Source organism: Aulonocara sp. 'chitande type north' Nkhata Bay, linkage group LG20 (genome assembly GCF_057382095.1).
Source record: "Aulonocara sp. 'chitande type north' Nkhata Bay isolate Kocher_YH1m ecotype deep benthic linkage group LG20, A_spYH_male_GT1.1, whole genome shotgun sequence".
NCBI classification, from domain to species: Eukaryota; Metazoa; Chordata; class Actinopteri; order Cichliformes; family Cichlidae; genus Aulonocara; species Aulonocara sp. 'chitande type north' Nkhata Bay.
The window spans coordinates 13192072-13216401 of NC_141363.1; the positions used below are offsets into that span (position 1 = coordinate 13192072).

A 24330-nucleotide genomic window follows, 5' to 3' on the forward strand; every position below is an offset into this window, starting at 1 on the left:
TTCTCCCCCTACTCACAGCTTTATAATAGGTGTTTTAATTTGAGAGGCATGACCCACCTTTCCCCTTGACTGGGAAAACTATCACTGCATTGCTACACTCATCATCACCCACCCCACCGACATGTATAAAATTAATAGTGAGTGCTTCCCTTAATGGGTGTGTGTCTGGCCCAGTGAGAGTAGCAATCCACTCACAAATGACACAGGTTGAAATAAAATTGACACCACAAAAAAATGTAAAGAGGGCTTTTAATATTACTCTGCTTACATACAGCGTTTTTTTTAATCTTTGGTGTTTAAGGTATAACTTTGTGCAAGTTATTGTGGGCAGAATTGATATAAATGTAGCTGAGGTGATTTGCGCGTTTGCTCCTTTTGAACAAAAGTGCGGAACAGTTGTCAGGATTTCATTTTATCTGGAAAAAATCCTTAAACCCTTTCCATTCTGGCGAGCTTGGGGGAGACAGAGCGAGTGTATTGTAGGCGAGACTCAGTCAGATTAAGAATGATTAAGGCTCATCCACTCAGCTCTGCTCGCTGTGGATTCCCACTGCACTTTCTGAAAGAGTGATGGCTGATCTGCACCTGTCAGCTTGAAAAATAAGCGCGTGTGAGCGAGTCTTTGTATCTGTGGGCGTGCAAGCGGGAGTTTGTCTGCCTGTATCTCTGGCTGTGTTTATGCAAGTGTGTGTTTTTCCCCAGGAGATTTACGCCTTCCTGCGTCTGTTTGAGTGTGCCTGTGTGTTTGTGTGTGCTCCCTAAAAAAAAAGTATACTTAGAATGCAACTTTTACCTAAGCTTCTGTTTCCATGTGTGCGTGAACAGCTTTTTATGAATGAAGTCAAATTACTGCGCTGCCTGCTTCATCCTTCTCATCATCTCATTTAGATTGTTAGAATCAAATTTTCTGTGTGTGTGTGTGCGTATGTAATAAACTGTGTTAAACCACAGAGATGTATTTTCTTAATTTTTAATTGATTTCTATATAACTAAAGGATGTTAATGTGTGTGTGCAGTGTGAAGCCACCTCTCTATCGGTTTGCTTTCTTTTGTGTTGTGTGTGTGTGTGCATGCAGCTGTCTGTGAGGTCAGTGTGTCTGTTGTGGAATGCGGCTGTAAATGAACCACTGTGTCCCCACTGCATGGTGCAGCAGCCCACATGTGCACACACACACACAGAGTCTGACCCACATTCTCTTTATACTCACACAAACACGTCTTTTGGGGGAATTCATGTATGAATCTAGGTTTTGCAGTCCTGGAACAGTTAGATTATCTTATATTAGCCAGTGCCCAGTACCATCCATCCATCCACCCAATTTCTCCGCTTATCCAATTCAGGGTCACAGTGGACCTGTAATAGAGCGAGAGCCGGTGTACACCCTTGGTAGGTCACCAGTCTGTCATATGGCTAACGCATAGAGAACCATTCGTGTTCCCATTCACGACTATGACTAATTTAGAGTCACCATTTCCTCTAACATGTAGGTGTTTGGACTGTTTGAGTCCAGTTTACAAGAAGAGAACCCACAAAAGCACAGGGAGAACATGCAAACTTCACACAGAAAGGTGGATTCGAATCCAGAACTTTCTTGCTGTGAGGCAAATCCAGCAATTTGATTCTGTATTATAATGACAACCAATACAATGCTGGATCTAAATATTTTAGATGTCATGACATATACAGTAGTACTGGTTTTGGCATCATCCATTTGTTTTTTCATACGAAACAAAACACGATATTTATCCGTTTTTTTATCCTATGTTTGGTTTCATTTCTGCAATCACAGTTATCATTACTGGCAGATATAGCAGTGGCACGTTGAGAGAAAACAACATTACCAATAAATACTGTTCAGTGAAATACATGGCTAACTCCCTCCCTTCCTACTGGTCTTTCTTTATATCTGTCCATCTGTTGAAAACCAGGAAAGGAGGATGTGAGTCGACTACAGTCTGCAGTATTAGTACTTGTCAATATTACGACTTTTGGAAAATGGATTCCAAATAGAAATCTCCTCACGTTCACAAGTGTGTCCGTCTCCTATCCCTCTTCTCACATCTCCTCCTCTGCTGTCCTTACCTGACCTGTACTGTGACTGTAATTTTGCTACCATCTGTTGCAATAAGCGTGGAGTTTTTTTTTTTTTTGTTTTTTTTTACTTTAAAAGATCCCATCAGATTTTCTAAGCATAGGCTGATTGTGTCTACCTTGACATATCTAAAAGAAAATCAGTTGGTGTGCTCATTTATGATGGCTTACCATTGACTTTTGCATATGACATACCCGTTCACATTGTCAGTACTTTAAGTACTGTCAGGTATTTATTAAGGGGGCTCCCTTATTCACAAGAGGTCACCACAGCAGATGTGTCTACATGTTTGATTTGCCAGAGATTTTATGCCAACTGTCCTTCCTGACACAAACCTCACATTTATCCGGTCTTGGGGCTGAAACTAGGAGTACACAACCGTATGAATCCCTGAGTTTGGCTCTGTGTCTCCTCTTGGAATTAAACCAGGAATCTTCTTTATTAAATACTATCGCTTTGGCATAAAATCTGATTTCACTTCAGAGTGAAATCACTAGCATCTTTTTATTTGCTGCATGGAGCTCGCATTATATTTTATTGTTTAATAATTAATTACATCAAGTCTTAGCAATGCAACTCATTTGGATGAGGCATCTTTCATCATTAATTTCAGCCTCCATATATGAAGTGTAAAATTGACATCAAATGACTTACTTTTTCACAAAAAATGTATATACGAGATTTAAAAAAATACCTTAAACAAGTTCTATTTCTATTGTCCCATACGGGGCAACACCTTAGGATTGCAATGGAAAATTCCCACATTAGCTCTCTTGTGTGTAACCATGGTAAACAGTTTTCTGTTGAGTTTGTGGCCTCAATTTTTTCCAAGTCTCATCCAATCAGAGATGAAAATTAAACCCCCTTGAAAGTCAAATGAAACAAAACAGCTGGGTATGTTTTATCCTGTGATTAACAACAGCATGCTGTATTCCACTATTTCTCCTCAGGCCTTCGCTCAAAGTTTCACAAAGGAACTTTACTAAAGAATAGGTGACATTACTGTGGTTACATCATTTATGGGGGAAGGGAACTAGAAAAACTGTGTCCATGGGATAGGAAGTTCTATATTTGACAATACAAACCACCAGACTTATGTAATATTACTGCAGCAATTGTTGTCTTATTCGTCAAATTTAAAGCAGCAGTTGAGATCTGTTAATGTGAATATTAGCATGAGAAACTGTTCAAGAAAAGTCTACTCTTCACTTAGCCCAGACACTGTGGTCTGTGCCCCCCACAAGCCAGAAAAACAGCTCCTCCTGCATCGAAGTGGTTGCCTACTCATGATTTGTGAGTTAGGTTGAACAAAGTCTCTCCTAATTAGGTCCCCTTCAGGTTCTCCAGGTTAAACGTCTTGATTAGCTCCGAACTCTATGAAAGCTAAATTCCAAATAACTTCAGGTGTAAAAGTGAATGAAACTTTTTGGAGTTAGACGTAAACCCCATTTAAACTGTAGCAACCCGATTATGGTGACGTGATTATAAGTTGAAATCCAAACCTCTGGGCTCACGTCCTTTAACATTTACTGAAAATGTTGAAATGTACTCACTCACTTTTTATCATTATTTGTAAATATGTGTACAAATGGTTGGTTTTTTGTACTGTTTTCATCAATAAATGTCAGCAACAAAGGACATGTGTGTTGATTTCTCCCTAAGATGGCAAACTGAAACACTCCAAGTTGGTGACTTTTGGAGATTTGTTTCCCTGGATGATTGAGAATGCATCAAGATGAAACACAAAAGGAAGCTCACCGCTTTTGTTGCTGCCATTAGTTCAGGGAGGTCCATGAACCAATGAACATGCTCCATGCACCACTCAGCAGGCCATTTGTAAATATGTGTACAAATGGTTGGTTTTTTGTACTGTTTTTATCAATAAATGTCAGCAACAAAGGACATACAAAGGACATGTGTTGATTTCTCCCTAAGATGGCAAACTGAAACACTGAAACACTCCACTCCCCCACCCCCTCAATCACTCAGTGAGTGATTGAGGGGGTGGGGGAGCTGCTAAAAGCGGTGAGCTTCCTTTTGTGTTTCATCTTGATGCATTCTCAATCATCCAGGGAAACAAATCTCCAAAAGTCACCAACTTGGAGTGTTTCAGTTTGCCATCTTAGGGAGAAATCAACACACATGGGTGTATGTCCTTTGTTGCTGACATTTATTGATAAAAACAGTACAAAAAACCAACCATTTGTACACATATTTACAAATGGCCTGCTGAGTGGTGCATGGAGCAAGTTTTGGGTGGCTTGCGACCTAAAATCCAAGTACACAGATGCAAAAAAAATCAGGCCACTGTGCGATGTGTTCACTGCTACAGGTACACATGTGGTAAATGCAGACGACAGATACCGTGGCAGTGCCAGGATTGTGAGTGATTGCTGAAAATGTTGAAATGTACTCACTCACTTTTTATCATTATTTGTAAATATGTGTACAAATGGTTGGTTTTTTGTACTGTTTTCATCAATAAATGTCAGCAACAAAGGACATACAAAGGACATGTGTTGATTTCTCCCTAAGATGGCAAACTGAAACACTCCACTCCCAAACCCCCTCAATCACTCACCCCCACTCCCCTCCCTCCAGAATTCCTAGGTAACGACCTAATATACATATGAATGACTCCAGCATTTGACTGACTGCTCTCCGGCTTTTAAAGGTAGAAACGCAAAATGACTGCTCTCCGGGGGTCTAAGTGTTAATCAACAAGGTAATAAATGTAGGTCAAGTTTCCAAGCAGCTCAGTCCAACTCCAATGTTTTCTTTCTCTATGGCTCTTTGTCCAGAAAAAAAGTGTTTAAATTGTAAAAGGTATCTGTATAAATGTTTATACTTTGCCTGAGGTTTTCAAAGTTTCATTATGTATGCCTTGTGTACGTATTGTACAGTTCACATATAAGCTGACGCGTGTGGATGACTGTTTGACAAGTAATTAAGATGGACCAGATGCAGAATACGCTCACACATATACAAACAGACTCGCACGAAGCGAGGCCGGCAGGCATGAATGTGAGCTCCATGCTGAAGAAGTGGTGTGTATAAATTTGCTTAAGTGTTTGGCTTAGGTCTGTGGCTGTGTGTGCAATCGATGTGCCAACAGCAATAAATCAACTCGGGGCAGACCTGAATGCCTCAACAGCTTCATCTGACGTGGCAGGTGGGCTTGGGGATAGCCCTGACACAAAAACGTGCACACGTTTAGAGGTGAAGGCCTTTATCAGATGAGATGCTGATCAGCTTCAAAGAATTAATGATGCGATATATCAGGTGATATATCAAGTGCCATATTTTCCTGATTAGAGGTGGCTTTAAATGATGAACAACAAGAACACCAGATAGTATTTTGCGTCACTTTAGAAGCTTGGGCTTTAGTATGGAGTTGCAAATGCCTTTTGCCAGCAGACTCCAGTGATGGACAGGTAGTGTCGATAAACACTCTGTACAAGTTTGTTGGTCTTAAGCTTTTAATTTCCCCAGGTGTGGATGTCCCAGCAAGTTTACCCCAAGGTCAGACTGTGCAATGCTCAGAGAAAATACAAAAAAGCCCCAGAGCTGCACCTCAGGCTCTACCAACTTCACTTTAGCACATTAAATGTTAAAACTAATTTACTGTACAGCATTACCAGGAGATCTAAAAAGAACACAGTAACATAGCTTAGGTTTGCAACGTTACATGTGAACAAACCACCACTTCTGGAACAATGTCCTTTGATTGGGTGCTACTAAAGTGGAGATGTTTGGCCTTAACGCACTGAACTCTGTTTGGTGAAAACCAAATGCAGCATATCAGCCTAACTGCTTTATTACCTACTAAGCACGGTGGTGGAGGTGTAATGATTTGGGCTTGTTTTCCATCCACAGAATCATGAACTCTTCTGTGCTCCAAATTCAGCCAAATTGGGTCAATGGTAGGGCTGGGCCATATTATACCTTTCACAGTAATACCGGTACAATTTTAAGCAATGATAAGAAAATTAAATATCGCGATAGAATATGGGTAAAACGCGCAGGTGCAGTGTTTGTGTTTTCAAACACTCATACGCACATGGCGGAAAAAGCATGGCAGCGACGGAGAATGAGAAGGGCGAAAGCAGATTGTTGAATGAAACAGATGAACCAGAATTGGTTTGTGAAAATTGCGCAACTTCAGTGGTGTGGAACTGGTTTGGTTTTCGTCCATCACCAAAACACAATTTTTTGTAGAACATGCCACGTCGTGGCAGAAAGCAGAACCAACAAGTCCTCCCTGTAAGAACAGCTGCTTGTTTAAGTGAAAATAAATTGATGGGTTTTTTGCACTAATAGAGTTGTGGAGTTGTAAAGTATTTTGTCTCGTGCCAGTTATATCTTTATCGCAAATTTTCAAATATGTATCATGATAAATATTTTGGGTCATATTGCCCTACCCTAGCCAACAGGACAATGGTTCTAAGCACATCAGCAAATCTACAACATAATGGCTAAAAAAGAAAAGAAACATGGTGCTGCAATGGCTAGGTCAAAGTTCAGACCTCAACCTGACGGAAATGCTGGCAAACATTTCAGTCAGACATGTAAACAGACATGTGCAGCTTAAATCTATAAAATAAGTGCAAAAATCGAAATTGTAAAATTTGTGAAAAATAAACATTCACAAAATACAATAACCATATAAAAGAGTGACAGAGACATGAATTGGGAGGCAACAAAGGAAGAAAAATTGGTTTCACATCAGTTTACTCTGTCGCATTTTTCTTTTATCATTTGTGAATCCATATTCACATTTCTAGCAAACTTACCTCTTAATAACTGCTATTTTCTTCTTTTGATCTAATTCCAACATAAAAGAAAATACTTTCAAATCACTACCTTGTGTTTTTCAGTTCATGCGTTCCTCTTTCCTCTCATCTTTTTGTCCCAGTTTAGTCAAACAGCGCCTGTAATCATCACTCAGCTCCGCTGGCTATTGAAGCAATACGGCCACAGAGTTCACATGTGCTGTGTGGTTTTCACTTATTAATAGAATGTGTAAAGTACATCAGAGAAGGTGAGACAAAAATGTTCAACAATAACCGCACATTCTTATGTTGTCATTTAGTATAGCATGCAAGTCTTCTCCTTTCTCTTAAAGTGTTTGTGTATTATGATAAAGTGCACGCGCGGTGCCTGACTGCATGTGGGAAGGTTCGTTTTATGTCACTTAAGTTTACATGTGTGAGGGTATGCGGCACGATGAAGTCAATGAGGTCTGTGATAGGGTTTAGAAATGCTTTTGACCGCGTACTGTATGTGTGTGTTATATGTTCACATTTTTTTTATGTGTCCAGGATGCTAACAGTGGGTTTATTGTCCTGATGGGACAGGCAACAGCATCGTCATCTGGGCCACTGTAATCATGGCTGGGCAGGAGATGAAAGACACTATTGACAAGAAGTGTCTGAGAGAAGAGAGAGAGAGGGAGAGGAATGTAATGAAAGGGAGAAATAAGGAACAGCGGCAGAAACAGGAGACGAGAATAGTTTGCTGTCCAAACTCCATTATGAAACAAGCCTTCGCTTTGTTCTCTGCATGAACTAATGAAAAGAAAATTGAACAGTACCGTATGTGGTTAGCCTTTGAACCGCTATTTTGTTTTTGTGCTGGTTAGTCTGACAGACATTGCATATCCATATCCATACCCCTCATTGGTTTGAGGGCTACAGTTATAATGCTCCAAGCTTGGGATCTAAACTGGCCTCATCTTGGGTTTTCTCTGACATTGCTTGGAGGGGTTGTGCTCAGTTACCTGCTAATGCTAGCATTAGCTAGCTAGTGTGGTTAGCAAAGCAACCGTGTGATTCACTGTGATTTTAATAAGATAGCTAGCAAAAAAGTAGTAATAAAAATAATGGATGTGTTGTGAAATACACGCGACTCAAATTTCAACTTATTAAGTTGACCTTAAAGAACTTTCTTGGATGTAAGGCAAATTTTAATGGTTTGTTAGCATGACCCCATGACCGCCACAAAGTTTTATCAGAACTCAAAACATTTTGAGCTACCTTGATCAATTTTAAACTGATCAATTACATTAAAATTTAATCTCCTACAATTTGAATGAATAGGGAAAATATCTATAGAGACCAAATTGATTTTTCTAGCAGGCTGAAACCATGTTGGGGTTTGCTTTGAAGTTGTTTTGTTTGTTTGTTTGTTTTTGGTAGAACGTTTAAACTTCTCCTTTTGGAACAAACCTCAGTTGACCAGTTGAAGAACTTCGCAATTTTTTTTAAAACTTCTGCTGTTGTTTCATTTTGCAGTTTGCTTGTACTTTGTGCGGCCATGAATTGTCACTTTTCCTATCACTTCTGTGCTTTTTGCAGGGTTTTGATATGTCACTTATATTTTGCATGAGCACAGTGTTGCTGGGGCAACATGGATTTTTTTTACAGCATCCCGTTTGACCACTATGACAAAACTGGCAGTAAGCTGACTCTGCAGTGCCGTCAAGCACTACAAGCGTATCCCTTCTTGAACTGCACCAATCATTTCCAGTGAAGTTACACAGAGAGGAAGAGGAAAGCTCTAAAATGGTGGCTTCAGGGTTTGTTAACTTGTAGACATGGATACTTTTTTGCCCAAATAAAAGGCTTTTTATTCACATAGCAAAAAGAGGTTGCCTATAGCCAAATGAATTAGCGCTTATATGCCAAAATCTTTTTGGTTAGAAAAATGCTTCATCTTCAAATCAACCAAGTCAATTTCACCTTCGTGAAATTGACTTGGTTGATGTGGTGCAGCTTGCAGGCGCGCCCTGTCCAGGATGTGCTGTGTCTCTGGCCCTGTCCAGTGTCACCTTGGTAGGCTCCAGTGCAAAGTGCATTTTGGGATAATCTCAAGCTTCCCATGACCCTAAACCATAAAAGTGAATATAAAATGAAAGTAATGGAATATAGATGAATGGTCCATCCGCTTTTCTCTTTCCTTACTATTTTCCCTAGTTTTCATTTATAGCAATCTTTCCAGTCATCTCCACTTCCACTGGTATGAAGCCAAATAGCTTTCACTTCTCTCCCTCTCATCGTCTCTTCTGCTTTATCTGCTTTGACCAGTTCCTCCCTCCGCCTTTCTTTTTCAGAAGGCAGGCTGCCTGTATTTCTCTGCTCTGTTTCCCTGTAGTAAATATACTTTAGGACTCTCATGCAGCTCTGCTTGTAATTTATGGGTGTTTACCTGCTATCACACATCAGTGGTTGGCCCTGGGTATGTGTGTGTTTTAGTTTAGGTTTTTTTGTATACGTATAGCAAGCTACCTCTTCTATATGTCTGCTTATGAGCACATCTACAGGTTTTGAGGTGTTTGTGTATTTATGTGTGTGAAAGTGCACCCTGTCCGCTGAATCCTTTAATACCTCCAGACAATCAATAAGCAGAAGAGCAATGCTCAGCCCCTGTCTTCTTTTAAAAGATGCACTCCACCGAGTGGTGCGAGCCAAGAGTCGAGAAGTCAATAAAACAAAGCCGATAGTGCCCTCATTTGTATTTTTTCTTTTTTTGAGTCAGAGTAATATTTAGTGGCTTGTCATTTTGATGTATTCAAATGAATAATTGTTGGCAGTTCTCTGGAAGTGTACAACTATATATTGACAGTTTTCGTTGTTTTTCCTTTTTTTGCAGGGCTGGTGGCAGACAAAGCTGAGGATCAGGGGATGAGGTTATAGAAACGACAGCAGAGACAGGAGGAATAAAGGACGAGGGAAGCCAGTTGCTCGGAAACTCCTCTTTTGCATCTTTTGCACCCCGCGCTCCTCTAAGGCGTTGACTGACCCTGTAAAGGATTACACATTCACACCCCCCTCCCCTCTTCACCACCATGCCTTCCCACCTTAACCCTCCCCTTCTCATCCTCCCCATCCTCTTCCTTGTACTTCCTCTCTCCATCGCTTCTACCTCTACTACTCCTTCCGCATCCCCCTTTCTCTCCTTCTCCCCTCCTGAAGGAGGCCTGACACATTTGGTGGTCAACAACAAAACCAGCGAGGTCTACTTGGGTGCCGTCAACTGGATCTATAAGCTCTCCAGCAACCTCACCAAGCTACGAAGCCACGTCACCGGCCCTGTCACAGACAACCCTCGCTGTTACCCTCCACCTGGTGTACAGTCCTGCCCCCACGAGCTGGTGCAGACCTCTAATGTCAATAAACTTCTTCTGCTCGATGCTGCCCACAACCGCTTGATTGCATGTGGAAGTACTTCCCAGGGAATATGCCAGTTCCTGCGTCTGGATGATTTGTTCAAGCTGGGCGAACCCCACCATCGCAAAGAGCATTATCTATCCAGTGTGGCTGAGGCGGGCACCATGTCGGGCGTCGTGATTTCCCCGGATATTTTTGGAGGCGGAGGGAAGCTCTTTGTCGGCACTCCTATCGATGGCAAGTCTGAGTACTTCCCCACGCTGTCTAGCCGCAAGCTGATGTCCAACGAGGAAAACGCTGACATGTTCAGCTTCGTGTACCAGGATGAGTTTGTCTCTTCCCAGCTCAAGATTCCCTCAGACACGCTCTCAAAGTTCCCCGCGTTCGACATTTACTACATCTACGGCTTCAACAGCGAGCAGTTTGTGTACTACCTCACCTTACAGCTCGACACCCAGCTCACTTCCCCAGATGCGGCCAGCGAGCAGTTCTTCACCTCTAAGATCGTCCGCCTGTGTGTTGACGATCCCAAGTTCTACTCCTACGTTGAGTTCCCTATTGGCTGCACCAAGGACGGAGTGGAGTACCGCCTGGTTCAGGATGCTTACTTAGCCCGGCCGGGGAGCCGGTTGGCACGTTCGCTTGGTATTCAGGAGCACGAGGAGGTTCTATTTACTGTGTTTGCGCAGGGTCAGAAGAACAGAGCCAAGCCGCCGAAGGAGTCAGCTTTGTGCCTGTTCACAATGAGGCAGATAAAGGAGAAGATTAAAGAGAGGATTCAGTCGTGCTACAGAGGAGAGGGGAAACTCTCCCTGCCCTGGCTGCTCAACAAGGAGCTGGCCTGCATCAACTCGGTGAGTGTTTGAGACAGTAACTCCCAGAAGTGTTTTCTTTCCTTGTGATCATCCGTACCTGTGTGGATTGTTTCCTCCTATGATTGTGCAACCTTGAATTTAGCATTTTTTAACCCCGGAAAAGGAAAAATTATGTCTTTTTTATTGTTTTTGTGAAGCTTGGTTACAGCTTTTATTTGTTGATAGCCTTTCATTACCTCGCACCTTTCCCAAAGCACTGAAGTGATCACAGATTCAGGTTGTGCCAATACCAGCCGTGTCTGAGAAGGTTCTGTCCAGTCATTGAAGCAATTTTAATAGATTAATTAGAGGTTTTTCATCATCAACACATGATCATAGTGAGGCATCTACTTGGAAAAGTTGGTAGAGCCAACAACCTGAAAACACACCTTTAGTGGGCGTGAGAGAGGTAGGCAGTGAGGTAAACCACTGTAAGCCATGTGAGTAAATAGAGTCTTTAACTTAACAACTCATTATGCATCTATAGTTATTATAAGTGCTTTTGGATTCTTGTTATCGTAGTATTTAAAGTCTCAGTATCATGTCAAAGGGGCCAGGTTACTGCTTTTCCAGAAAAAGGGAGATCCATACTCCTCTCCTCTTCTTAGTGAGAACCAGATATCTACTTAGTGGGTAAAAAAAGAATGTCAGCATATCCTCAGACATGGCAAAGTGATGTTTTCCATTTTGGTTAGGGCAATCAAAGTGTAGGCGCAATTCCACATTTTGTGCCACATGGAATAAATGTTATTATAAGAACAGCATTTTAACATAGTGGGAGAATGTGTTTACATGATCTTTTTAAGAAAGAAGCTGTTTGTTCTAAAGCAGAACATCCAGTCTACCTGCAGCACAGTAGCCAAACTTCCATAAAGTGTCTAATGATCCATGTGAAGGTACCAGATGTGGAACTAAAATACCTAAATTAGAATAAATTGACTTCTGGTTGTCAAGTGCCGAGAGAAGTACCAACACGGGCATGAGCTAGAGGGATCAAAACTTTCATGCATCCCAAATTAGTTTTTAATTTTGTTAAAATGTCCCCATATTTCTTTAGTCTGAGCACACAACAGCTGTCTTGCTGAGATTTTGTGTTGTTGTTTTTTTCTAATAATTTCATCTACAGGTAGTGGATGGCTTGTCTTTGCTCATACTCATAGATGAGCTGGCCTAAGGGTGTCTTAGAGACACAAGTGTGTGTGTGTAAGTGTGTGTGTGCTTCACCTGCTCCTGTCACCCACATGTCACACACACTCACAGCCCAGTATCCTCATGAATAATTCACCTGGTCTCACCTTCTGTTATTTAGTCGGTGCTCCATAACACCCTGCCATAAATCTCTGAACTACTCTCCACCTCTCTGTCTCCATTTCCTCTTCCCCTCTCTGCTATTCCATCTTCTCTTTCGCTCCTACGTCTTCACTCTAGTCCCATCATTAGCATAAGGGCTTCTTTCATTTGCTAACCCCGCTCTCCCTCTGCTTCTTCTTTTACCTTCTTCTTTCTTATTCTGCTCCGCAACTCTTCTTCTTGACCTTTTTTCTTTGTCTTTAATTTTTGACCTGTAACCCCCCCACTTTCCCCTTTTTTTTTTGCAATCTTGTTTCTTTTGGTTGCCTTTAGCGTCTTCTGTCTCATTCCCCTTTTTCTCAAGCCTTTGCTCTTTCACCATCTCTTTCTGCCCTCTCCTTGACTTTCCTCTGAGTGATGAGGTATAGAGTGACTTAGTGTGTAAAGCCAGAGTCTGGATGTGATCTGAAAATACAATGCGGATAGAACAGACGATGCAGCGATAAAGGGGAGGAGAGTGATGAAGAATGACAGAAAGTCGGAGTGGTGGGTTTTATGGAAGGTGGGGGCATGGACTGCTAGGAAGGAAGACAAAAAAGGAGGTAGCAAAGACAGAAGAGAAGGTGTGAAGAAAAGTGTGACCGAAGCCTGGTCGTAGAGGACAGGAATTAATTAAAAAATGTTAGAGATAAAGGAAGGCAGAAGACGTAGAAAGCTAACTAGCAGATCGTTTTAGCTACACTAGCAGCTCTAGATGTGTCAGTCAGTCAGTCCAATTATGGAAAAACTGCTGGATGCATTGCCAAAAAATGTGCAAACCTTTGTGGTCATTCAAGAATATAGTCTTCAGTGATCCTCTGATCTTACTGTAAGCAGATAAAATAAATAAATAAATATATTCATTTAGAATTGGAAGAAAACCTTCATAAACGCCCTGTTGAATTCTTATTCAGTCCCATATTCAGATTAACGCAGACTGCATTCCCATCAGCCCTATCTGTAATTTTTGGGAAAGGTTAATTAGCAGGTATTAGCTAAACATGTTATTCTGCGACTTTTGACATAGTGCACATTATAGGTGGCAATCATTAGCACTGCAAAACTGTTGGCAGTCCCATAAGTATTTTCTGTGCTTTTTGAGAATGGCTAATTAATAACATGTTAAACTGTAATTGCTAACGTGGTCAATTACAAGCATTACTTTTGCAGCATTGTTACAGTAAACATGTAAGCCTGCTGTATTGAGCATTCAGTTGTTGACAGAGGCAGCTGATTAATGTGCCACTTTGCACCCAGAGAAGAAAGGTTACTTAAATATGCTGCACAATGTTAAATTAATGTGTTCATTCTAATAATATTATTAGCAATTTTAGCATTGCACTACCATATTGTGCTTTATTTATGCTAGTACATGTCTGTTTGAGCTGTTGACCATTAAACGAAAATGAGGTCCACAAATGCTAAGAATGGTTCATTTCAGCCATTTCTTGGTGGTTGCTTAACTACTTGGTGACGTTATAAGATACGATGTGTAAGTCAGCTTTTGTAGCGATACATTAGATGTTATTATCATGAAATAAAGATGGGTAGACTGTTTTTATATGGTGCTACAAGGGATACATGCTTCAAACAGCCAATTTTAGCCAATTAATATCTGACTATAATAAAAACATAAACTAGACCTGCAGAAATTTGGGTTTGTGCAGCCACGTTTCTGCATTATTATGTTTTTTGGTCTAGACCCTCGCACTCATGTTGGGTAAAATGTACACGCTTGTGATATGAAAGAATTTCCCTTTACTTGAGCACAATACAGATTTTCAAATATCCCTGTTATGTTGAGCATGTTATAATTGCTCATTGACTTTTCTTCTTTAAAGTGTCACAGCTTGGTGCAAGACAGAAACAACATCTCTGTCACAAGCCCGCTGGTGGTGTGCAAACTGCGCACCTATACAGTAAACTCACAAGGCCATTGTGAGTTTACTGTATAGGTGCGCGATTATGCTAATGAGCATACAGTCACACGATCGTCCTTTATGGCCATCTGTCGTTCTCCCCGCTATCGATCAAGGTTGTGTTGGTGGAGCTCGCTCTGGGATAGCGCTGTGAAAAATTCATCATCTTGTACAGGCATGTTCATAGTTTCCTGATGGGAGCGGTGACAGCTCGTTGCTTTTGCGTGAGTGTCATGTGGAAACTATCAGCACAGGCTCATTTGAAGAGACAAGGTCAGGTTATTCGAACAGTAATCTCTACCTGAACTCTATCAAAGTTAATCACTTTGTCTGACGCGAAATCTTTCTATTAAGCACTTTTTGGGTTATTGTAACAAAAAACAAAAAAACAGGTCACAGTTTTATATGTGCCCAACCTCACACTCTAAAACTTCCAAATTTCCTCTGGCAGCTTAGGTGGTGTAATATAAAAGTTTGGGTAATCATCGGTATGATGTTTGTTTTTCAGAGTCTGTATGATGTAATTTATCCAGTGAGTTGAGAGATTTGGGACTTCCATTAAAGCACAGAGTATAGTGTGCACAGGTAGATCATGAAATCTTTAAGCTAAGAGAGCAACAGGACCAACTGGAGGGAATTTCTGTCCTGTGTTTGTACTCAAACGTCCTGCCACATTTCAGAGAGATTTGTTTGCTCAGTTTGCTTGCCTGCTTGCCCGGGGGTCAGTAACGGTAGAATGAACATATAGTATCAGGGAACATAGTTAGGAAAACAGTGATAGGGAAAGTGAGAGATAAACACAACAATGGAGAGACAGATGGACAAAGGTTTCTTAACTCTGCCCAGAACAGTAACAGTGAATGTTATCCCAATTCTTACAATTGCTTAGAAATGATATAAAAAGAGACTTCGTAGTAGTTGAAGCAGGGAAGTGTGATGTGAGGAAATAAAACAGGTGTCAGGTGATGCTCACAGGCTGTCAGCAAAGGTGAAAAACTGTACAATCAATGTTAACCTCTCTGAATGAGCTGGACTCAAAATGTTTACTCCCATTCATTTGAAGCTACAGTGCGTATACCTTTCATCTTTGCCTTGTAGGTGTGATGACATCAAAATGCGGTCAGTATAGAAGTACAAAAGGGCTTAACACACCCACATTTATCAGAATGTAGTTAATGCCGGTCTCTTTGTTGGCAGATCTATTTTTACTCTTCTTCTTGGACGATCAGCCGGCCAGTTCCAAAGACAGATTTACAGCAGCGCCAAACTCTTTCGGTTTTTATGATGATTCCTTTAACTGGACTCTATGGCATGTTCACTTACTTGGAAGTGTCCTTCTATCACTGCGCTGACCTGAGCTTTTCAATCACTGTTTTTTAGCTGAGTTTGTGCTCCTTTGTCCTCATGGTGTCGATTTTTCCACCAGACTGGCTCACTAAAAGTCGAAGCTTTCAGATAGCATCGGTATATTTATGTTACAATCAGCTAAAACCCCCTTGACTACACACCATCCACTATTTAAATAATTATGTGGCTTCCAAAAGCTGCTGGCAGTAGCAGTGATGATTTTGGCATGTCCTTTAAAAGGGTGTCATCCAAACATGTGTTTTAAAGGGCCATTTAGAACTTTTTCTCTTTCTATGAAATTAATATTTTTCAATAAAAATATTTTTATGTTCTATGGCTAATGCTGTATTCACCCAGTTTTTTTTAAAGGGGACCTACTGTGATTTTCTGTTATACTTTGACTTTTAATAAGAGTTTCAAATAATGAGATCAGCTTATGTGCAAGTAATCCCTATACGCTGAAAGGTCAGGCTTCCATTGATCCATTGGGCCACCATTGGATCTGTACGTTAGTGAGAATGGATAATTATGATAAGGTCAACTCCAATCAGAACATTGCTTAAATGTAAAAGGAAGGGAATTCAGATGACTGTTTTCAGAGAGCAGGTCGAGCACGGCCTGGTATAAGAAATGCACAAGAATTATTTTAAACTTTAAATCATGCAACATTATAAGAGTAAAAAGATTTGATTTGTGTGGGTCATCTTCTCCCAGAGCTCTACACCAGATTAGGTGTGTCTGGGATTGCAGGTCTCTCCCCGTGCATCGTGATGTCCGCTTATTATCAGGAAGAGGCCAGCGTTGGTCCTGCGGGAGTTAAACTGAGTGGTGGGTGACCTTCTCTGGCTGTGGGCTGGAGTCCAGCTCCACAGCTCTGCGAGCAGCCCGACCCAGCAACACTACAGCCTTAGCATGACTAATGAGACTGATTCAGGCAGAGAATGGGAGAGATACTATCCTCTGTGTGTATGTATGTGTGTGTGTTTAAGGCTCACTTTATCTCCATTTTTTCTGCCTCTTCCCCACTTTGTATACTTCTCATATGTGTGTGTGTGTGCCCACCTCTTATCCTGGCCTCCAAAGAAGCAGGACAAAACAACGGTGAAAACAAACAGAGGAAAATGGCCTGATAATAAGAGCGTGCAAGTGTTCGTGCATGTGAGTCCGCACTGTTTGCACAAAACAAGGTGGACGTCAGTGGGAAAATTGCCTGCAGAGAGCAAGAAGACTCCTCTATTGTTACTGCTCCCTCTCTCTGACTGACTCTGCCTCTATCTTTTCTCCCTCTCTTGCTTGCTCTGTCTCTATTTTTCTGTGAGCATAATAGTGTTTATTAATATTTATCAGTGTTGATCACTGCTGGCCAGGATTATAGTCTATTTCTGTGGCATTTTGTATTCTGTCTTCCAGGCGACTGGTGACTAAGTGCGTGCATATGTATTTGTGTCCATTCACGACTTCATTCTTTCCTGATCTTGCCATTGTGTCTTTAGTCTCATTAGTGATGGGTCTCATCTACATTGCATTACTCTTTGGGCCTGCTGGGTGGGGAATTTGAAGGCTTCAATGGCTGTACTTATATGACCATTTTCTTAATATTTGATGAAGAAGCTTGATCATTTATCTTAAAGTAAAATATACAATTATCAGCGCAAGCACAATGCAGTAGGGGTGAAGTGGGAACTCTAACAGTGGTAGAAGTTCTATTCATTTTAAGCAAATAAGGTTTTCTTTTACTTGGAACATTTTGATTTGGTCCTGGTTAAACAATTAGGTGATGACATTATCTGAATGTTATTAGAAAAGCCTGGAATTCTGTGTACATACGTGAAAAGAGATTACTTCTATGAGTCCCAAAGAAGGCATTTAGCTGAAAAAGAAAGCTTCACTAAGCTAAAAATTCCCTTCTGTGCATTGTTAATAGTGAGTTAAAGCTAAAGAGCTAAGTAGCAATCTGTAATACATACAGCAATCAGAATTTTATTCCCGTTAGTTTATTTTGGATGAATGAGGCAGAATTAAATAACCTTAGTAATTAAAATTAATAATGTATTGTGACACAACTGTTTTCTTATCAATTAGCCTCCAGCTAGTTTAAGCTAATTATCTAACTGGCTCCAAGCTACGCACCATAGAGAGAGTATGCTACTAAACAGCAGTCTGTTGAAGAGCTACGAGACTAGCTAGACTCAACCAAAATGCTCAAAGCACAAAACAAGACACATAAAGATACTCAGTGTTTTTTACAATCGTGTTTATTACTTAGGTTTTCAGGGAGCTTTCAAATGGGAGTTTACAGTGGTGAGAAATACTCATAACACTAGCTGTAGAGTTGTATTAGCTAAATTTCAGAGGTACTTAAAACTAAAATTTTGTTATAATCTACCTTTCAATTGTTGTCAGCCAAATCTGTCCAAGTGTCTTTCGCCTTGACATGTTCAGGACTGAACATGTCAAGGTATTGACAGGTCCATAGACTGCCATTCGCCTATATCCTGCCTGCATGCCTTATTCATTTTCACCAGCACTTTCGTTCTATATGTTTTCTATCTAACACTCACACCGGATACATTGGACAGTAACTTGAAGTTCAGCATGCAGACTGAAGCAGCCAGGGATTGAACCACCAACCTCCCAATTGATATATGACCTGCTCTACCACCTGAACTACACAGCAAATCCAGCATGTCCAAATTAACACTGTCGGATTTGATTTCAACACTATTAAAGTGTCTATATGGGTCCACACCAGAGAGTGTTAATTTAACTCTTTTTGGAGAGTTGGTACGTTAACTCTGATTTAGTGTTAAACACCAAATCTGTCTGGAGTTGATAATTTAACACTTGGTGTTAAGAGTTTATATATTAACTCTCAAAGAGTATTTTAGTTTAACTACGTAAGAGTTATCTTCTAATTCATTCTAAAAAGCGGGAATTTTACTGTTCTGAACTTCTAGAAATTTCTTTTGGAAATAAACATTTACTAAAAAGATGCAATGGTTTTTGAAAAACATTTATTCTGAACTGTGCACCACAATTTCAAAACATTTTCTGAAAGATGTAACAGTGTACATGTTCTCACTTTCATTAGAATTTTGTTTATCAAAAGGTCTGACATAGGTGAGCTGGTGAATGCAAATAACAGCATTCTCATCACTTATTTCTTCAATACAATATGCATGTCCTTCATTCATCACTTTGTGGAACTTCAACGCACTTCTGCTCTCCCCCATATTCCATCTTCACAAGCATATCCTATGTGGAGATTGAATAAAAATTAGCTGACACTAATTAATGGCACAAATCAATTGCAGCACAGAAAAAAAAAGGAATCCTTTTTGAGCCAGTACTTGTGTAAAGTATTTTCCCAAAAGACAAGGATACAGGCAACAGGTAATACTGAACTAAATGTAAAACCTCAACCTTTTTTATTTTTACCTAAACCGTGTGCACAAAACTCTGGAGGGATCTTAATGCTAACATAAAACCCAGTCAGGACATCTGCTACTGCTGTTTGCTCATTTTTTTTTTTTTATGGGAGATCATTTTCAGGCTTCAAGTAGCACCATTATAACCAACATTTCACATTCTAGACATTGTTTTTGTGTATTTGACCAAAAAATTTGACTGAAAATTCACATGCAAGCTTTTTTTCAAGGCTGTGGTATTTGCCCGCAAACAATACCTTTCAGCTAGCTAAAACAGAATAATATCACCGAGCAACATGGCTAATGCCTTTCACACAGCTTTGTCTCAACTCCAAAGAGCCACAGACGTAAAAGCTAATAATAATAATTGAAACAATCTTTGAAAAAATGACTTACCAAGCATGGCAAACAACTCAAATATGTAGAGCAAAATGTTCTGAAACGGCTTCACTTCAGCTTTGATTGGAGCCTATGGTGCTGGGGGCGGAGTCTGTGAATTTACTCTATTAGTGTCATAGCCCCTCTAGGAGTTCAGTTAAGAGGTCAAGATTTAATGTTTCCATTGTAACACCTCCAGATTTGACATAGAAACACTCGTTTTTAACACTCGATTTTAACTACTATCATTTTACACCTCAGAGTTACATTAAAAGAATGTGACTCTACTTAGAGTAAAATTAACTCTACTTTTGCAAGAAGACTACTAACACCAAAACATTTAACACTTTTGTTATTTGCTGTGTACAACCACCCCAGAAAGCTTAGACAAAGTCTCATAGTGATAGCAACCACTACAAAGAAAAGTCAAAGGACCAAATTTGTCCAAATGTAACTCGTCAGATGCTTTTCATTGGGAGCTGTTGTAACTGTTGTAGGACTATTGTAGCATAGCTGGAGAGGCTGAACATTTGGCTTTGTGACCGCTGAGTGGAAAAGGAGCAATGTGTGTGATAGTTGATTGCAGTTAGAAACAGCACAGAATTTCATTTTTCTTGTGTTTTCCTTGATGTCTTATGTTTACTGTGGACTTCCTGCTTTCAAGGGATTGGACTAAGAGTCAATTTGTTTGTTGGATGGGTAGGGAAGAAAAAAAAGTCTGACTTTCATTCTGAGTGGCACCCCAGCTTTTGCCAGAAACTACTACACTTAAGAAACTTAAGATTGATGATGGATAAATTATTCAGATTCATGATCTATCACGGTTTCAACTGTAGGTGGTTCACTATTGTCTGCGCTACAAGTGAATAAATGAAATACAGTAATATAGTTCTGCATTATGAGCTGTTCCAAAGTAATGGGGCATAAATGTGTTCTCCCCCAAAAAAGAGGCACTCAACCTATGATCTGTACATTGCCTTGCCTTATTTTGCTACTGTTGACACTGTTTCTAGAAGAGCAGGTGATAGCACTGAAAGCAGGCTGTGTTATCTGAGGCTAGAGCGGGAACTTCCCCTTTGTATTAAAAAACTCAAGTTTTTTATGACTCTGCTGGAGACTAAGTGACTTGGAAAGAGATTCTTTTACAGCGCTGTGATAAATACATGCGGCATAGGGGTGAATTGCTGTCAGATGCTGTCTAGAATACAGCCCATTGGGGGGGAAGTACTTTTTGATGAGGTGCACTTTTCTCTCCTGCCTTTTAAAGACGTTTTGATGCATGACACAGCGAAATGTTAGATACCTCGAGGCATTTTAATGAATTCAGCCGTAACACTTCCCCATATGTTTTTGTGTCGTGATATTTTCTGCTCCAGGGTGAGTCACATAAGCCCCCCTCTTCATATTGAAATCTCCTAATTTATATTAATTCAAAACAGGGAAATTCTCCGATCCAGTATGAATGGAATGGTGCCCGTTAACTAAACTTAATGCACAGTGGTGTTCATTGTTAAGTGTACCACATGACAAAGTGGATTAATGGCTGCAGTGGCACTCATGAGAGTGTGAGCTTGTTACGGATTTGGAGTGTTTGGAGCTTGTGACTGCTTAGCCTTAAAGCTGTTTGAGTTGGATCTGAAGTGACCTTTTTCTCAGAAACTCAGCAGCAGATTTCCGAGTTGACGCTGAACAGAAATATCAACAGCGAGAGCGCAGTTTAAGAATCACTTTTTAAAATGAATAGTCCTTCTCTATTAGGCTGAAAAAAAAAAAGAAAGTCTGGAGCTGGTGTAACTTCACCAAATAGAAGAAAAACAATTCTCCTATTAGCTATTTAACTGGGTCAAAAAGTCAACAGCTTCCTCCCCCTTTCACTACGAGCCTCTGGTGGTCGTCCAGGCCACAAATCAATGCAGCACATTCACAAAATGCTGACCTGCAGCATCTAATGAAGAGTGTAATTATTTATTGATGGGCGTTTATGCTTTCTCGTGTTTGCACGGGTTTATCACAGACATCTGTGCACGCATGTGTGTTAGCGCCGCCGTATTCATTAATTAATGCATATTTGTTCCTTCAATTATTCATATACTGTACGTGGAAATGGAAGGGGTATATTCATGCATGTGCAGGTTTACAGCAAATGTGCAGGTTTGTCCCAGCTTCGTTTGGGTTCTCCTGCCAGCTACTCAGCAGGCTCTCCAAGGCGAGATAAAACTTAAAGACGTCCCTTGGCGTCCTCTTTTTTTCAGTCTGGATATGGATACGCATACACAGGTCTGAAATCCATTTTGCCTGCAGCGATTCAGTTTTTACTTTATGTATCTTAAACATTTCACTACCAACATGTCTTAGAGATATGTTTAATTTTTCACTGGAACAATGTGTTGAAGAAAAAAAGGTTGCACGACAACATGGGAACTAATAAGAACTGTTGAACAGCACAAACTTTATAGTCAATAATGAGTCAACTTCTTTCACTCAAATGTGGCTGACATCTGCAGTTTTCTGTGTGTCACGTTTAGCTTTGAGTGGTAGATATCAGGATGAGGCTATGATGCGACATCCGGGCCTCTTTTGACACACCCAACATTTGGGGCTACTCGTGTCAACGCCATCCTATGACTTGTCGGTCACATGAGGCCCACTCAACACCTGCTGTAACCCGTGTCAAGCCCCGGCTCATAACATTTGGGCCACATCTGGTCTGAACAGTAATTGCCAGTGCCGTATCTGAGGCATAAATGCCAGCCGGATCCCAAATTAGGCCCAAATGCATCTGTTTTCTGGGTTTGTTCAAATCGTAGTATGTTTATACTAGATATATAAAATTAATTTACATATATACACTAGGGCAGAGTTAGTACACAGCTAAGGACTGAAACAGTCACTTTTCCCAAATGCATTATTGCATCTTATGTAGCCCCCATTGTATGCAGCATAAAGTGTAATACAGCAATGCTTCAAGTTGAAGAGAAACTCTGATCCTGAATATGATCAGTCTTTAATCACAATTTTAATATGTTTTCCCAAAGAAAACCAATTAAATTATTATTATTTAAATTCCATATATTATTCCCTATATGTCTATAGGTTGTCAATACAGTCAGTCAGAGTAAGAAACATAGTTTTAAATAGCTCCATGTAGCATTATTAGCACTTTAACCTCAAGATCATTCTATTGATCTTGAAGAGGAGGTCAGAGGTCAAATGTGATGTGATATTTTTTTTTATCTTTATTTAATCTTTATTTTATCTTTACCAAGAATCATAGCTTCTAAGTTCTAAGGCTTTTTGTCAATTTTTGACCAATAAATAATTAAGTTGACCTTGAAGACCTTTGTGGATGTAAGCCAAATTTTAATAGATTGTTAACATGACCCCACTGTACAGCCCTGCGAAGTTTTATCAGATCATCATCCAAAGATTTTTCGAACTATCGTGTTCACTCATTTTTTTCATTCATTTTGTAAGTCAGCCACTTGTAATCCTGTTAAATTGCACATAGCATGCCATTTGATTTCAGTCTGGTTGCACCGCAGTGTGCATGAATGCGTGGAGTTGAAGCTGCATGCCTGTATTTTCAGCTTGTGTTGCTCTGTGTCACTCTGTGCCTGCCACTCTCACCGTACAGCCCCGTAGTATTTTACAACCTCTCATATTTGGGTGAATTTCTGTAGAGGTCTGTAATAATTGGATTATGGCTGTCAGGGAAGGCTTTAGTTCAGATTACACAGATTTTAGTGTGCAGTGCTCAGATGGACAGAATAGCTTAAAGAGCATCATCTGGCTCATGTTACATAGAAAGTGCATTTTGGCAAATTCACAGATGTGATGTTTGCCTACATTTGGTAAATGTAGGCCAAGAGTAGCAGATGCGTTCTGGAAACCAAAAGTGTTTCTGTATCCATGTATCTGTGTCAGTCTAGACGTCTGTGATGTCCTAATAAAGTTTTCTGGCCCTTAAAATCCTTAAATATTACAGTAGATACCAGCCAGTACTGATCCAACCTGAAACTATATATACCTCAGCACAGCTCGGTACACCTGCCCAGTCTCAAGCTTAAAAATGAGAGAATATAAATATATTATTGTGCTGAAAACCTTTCAAAAATATTGATTATTATCTCACAAATACAGAGAATAGGTGTACCCTACTGATCCAAGCGCTGAAGGTCATGTTTCAAAAGTATTAAGTCGGTGTATTTCATTCCTGAAACTGAAAATTCAGCTGCCTGCACAGAGCATACAAACATCCCACAGAATTTATGCTAATTAGCAGCAGCTGAAATGATCTGCCAGTGGTCCCCGTCTTAAGTGCTTAAAGCATCTCTTTGATTTCAGACTTTAGACAATCTGTATGTTATTTCATTTCAGGTGTGTGGACTTAGTCACTCAAGTTGTTGAGTGAAGCTGCTGTTCTGAAGGAATACAGCTTTGCAACAAAATGCTGATGGCAAGCTCAAAAAAGATGTTGGCATTCAACACTGTATCAACTACAGCAGTTACTCTAAAAGGGGGGAACAAGTACCCCCAACTGTAAGTGATTATTGAATCTAGCACAGCAATGCATTACTGAAAAATGTAATGTGACTACATTAACCCCCAACCCTGACTATAACCGTGAAGATATCCTAGACAGCAAAACTAAAACTAAGAAGGCCTGAGAATATAACATAAGGAAACCAACCGGGAGATACCTGCTTAGGACAAAACTCAAAATGCCATAAAGAATAAACGATAAAGAAAATGTTAAAAAAACGAAATTCAAACGTCCAGGACTGTGACATCAAAAGCAGCTAAGAGACATAGCT

General features: G+C 40.2%; 1 protein-coding gene across 2 annotated transcripts in view; it reads left to right on the forward strand.

The window, feature by feature from the left end:
• The window catches only part of LOC147305288 (plexin-A1-like), a 317652-nt gene that overhangs the window by 41871 nt on the left and 251451 nt on the right, over window positions 1-24330 (forward strand). For both annotated transcript variants that reach the window (XM_086277276.1, XM_086277277.1), the window contains exon 2: window positions 9744-11115. In XM_086277276.1, coding sequence (XP_086133402.1) covers window positions 9940-11115 — 1176 coding nt within the window. In that variant the 5' untranslated portion in view covers window positions 9744-9939. The remainder of the gene's footprint in view (window positions 1-9743; window positions 11116-24330) is intronic.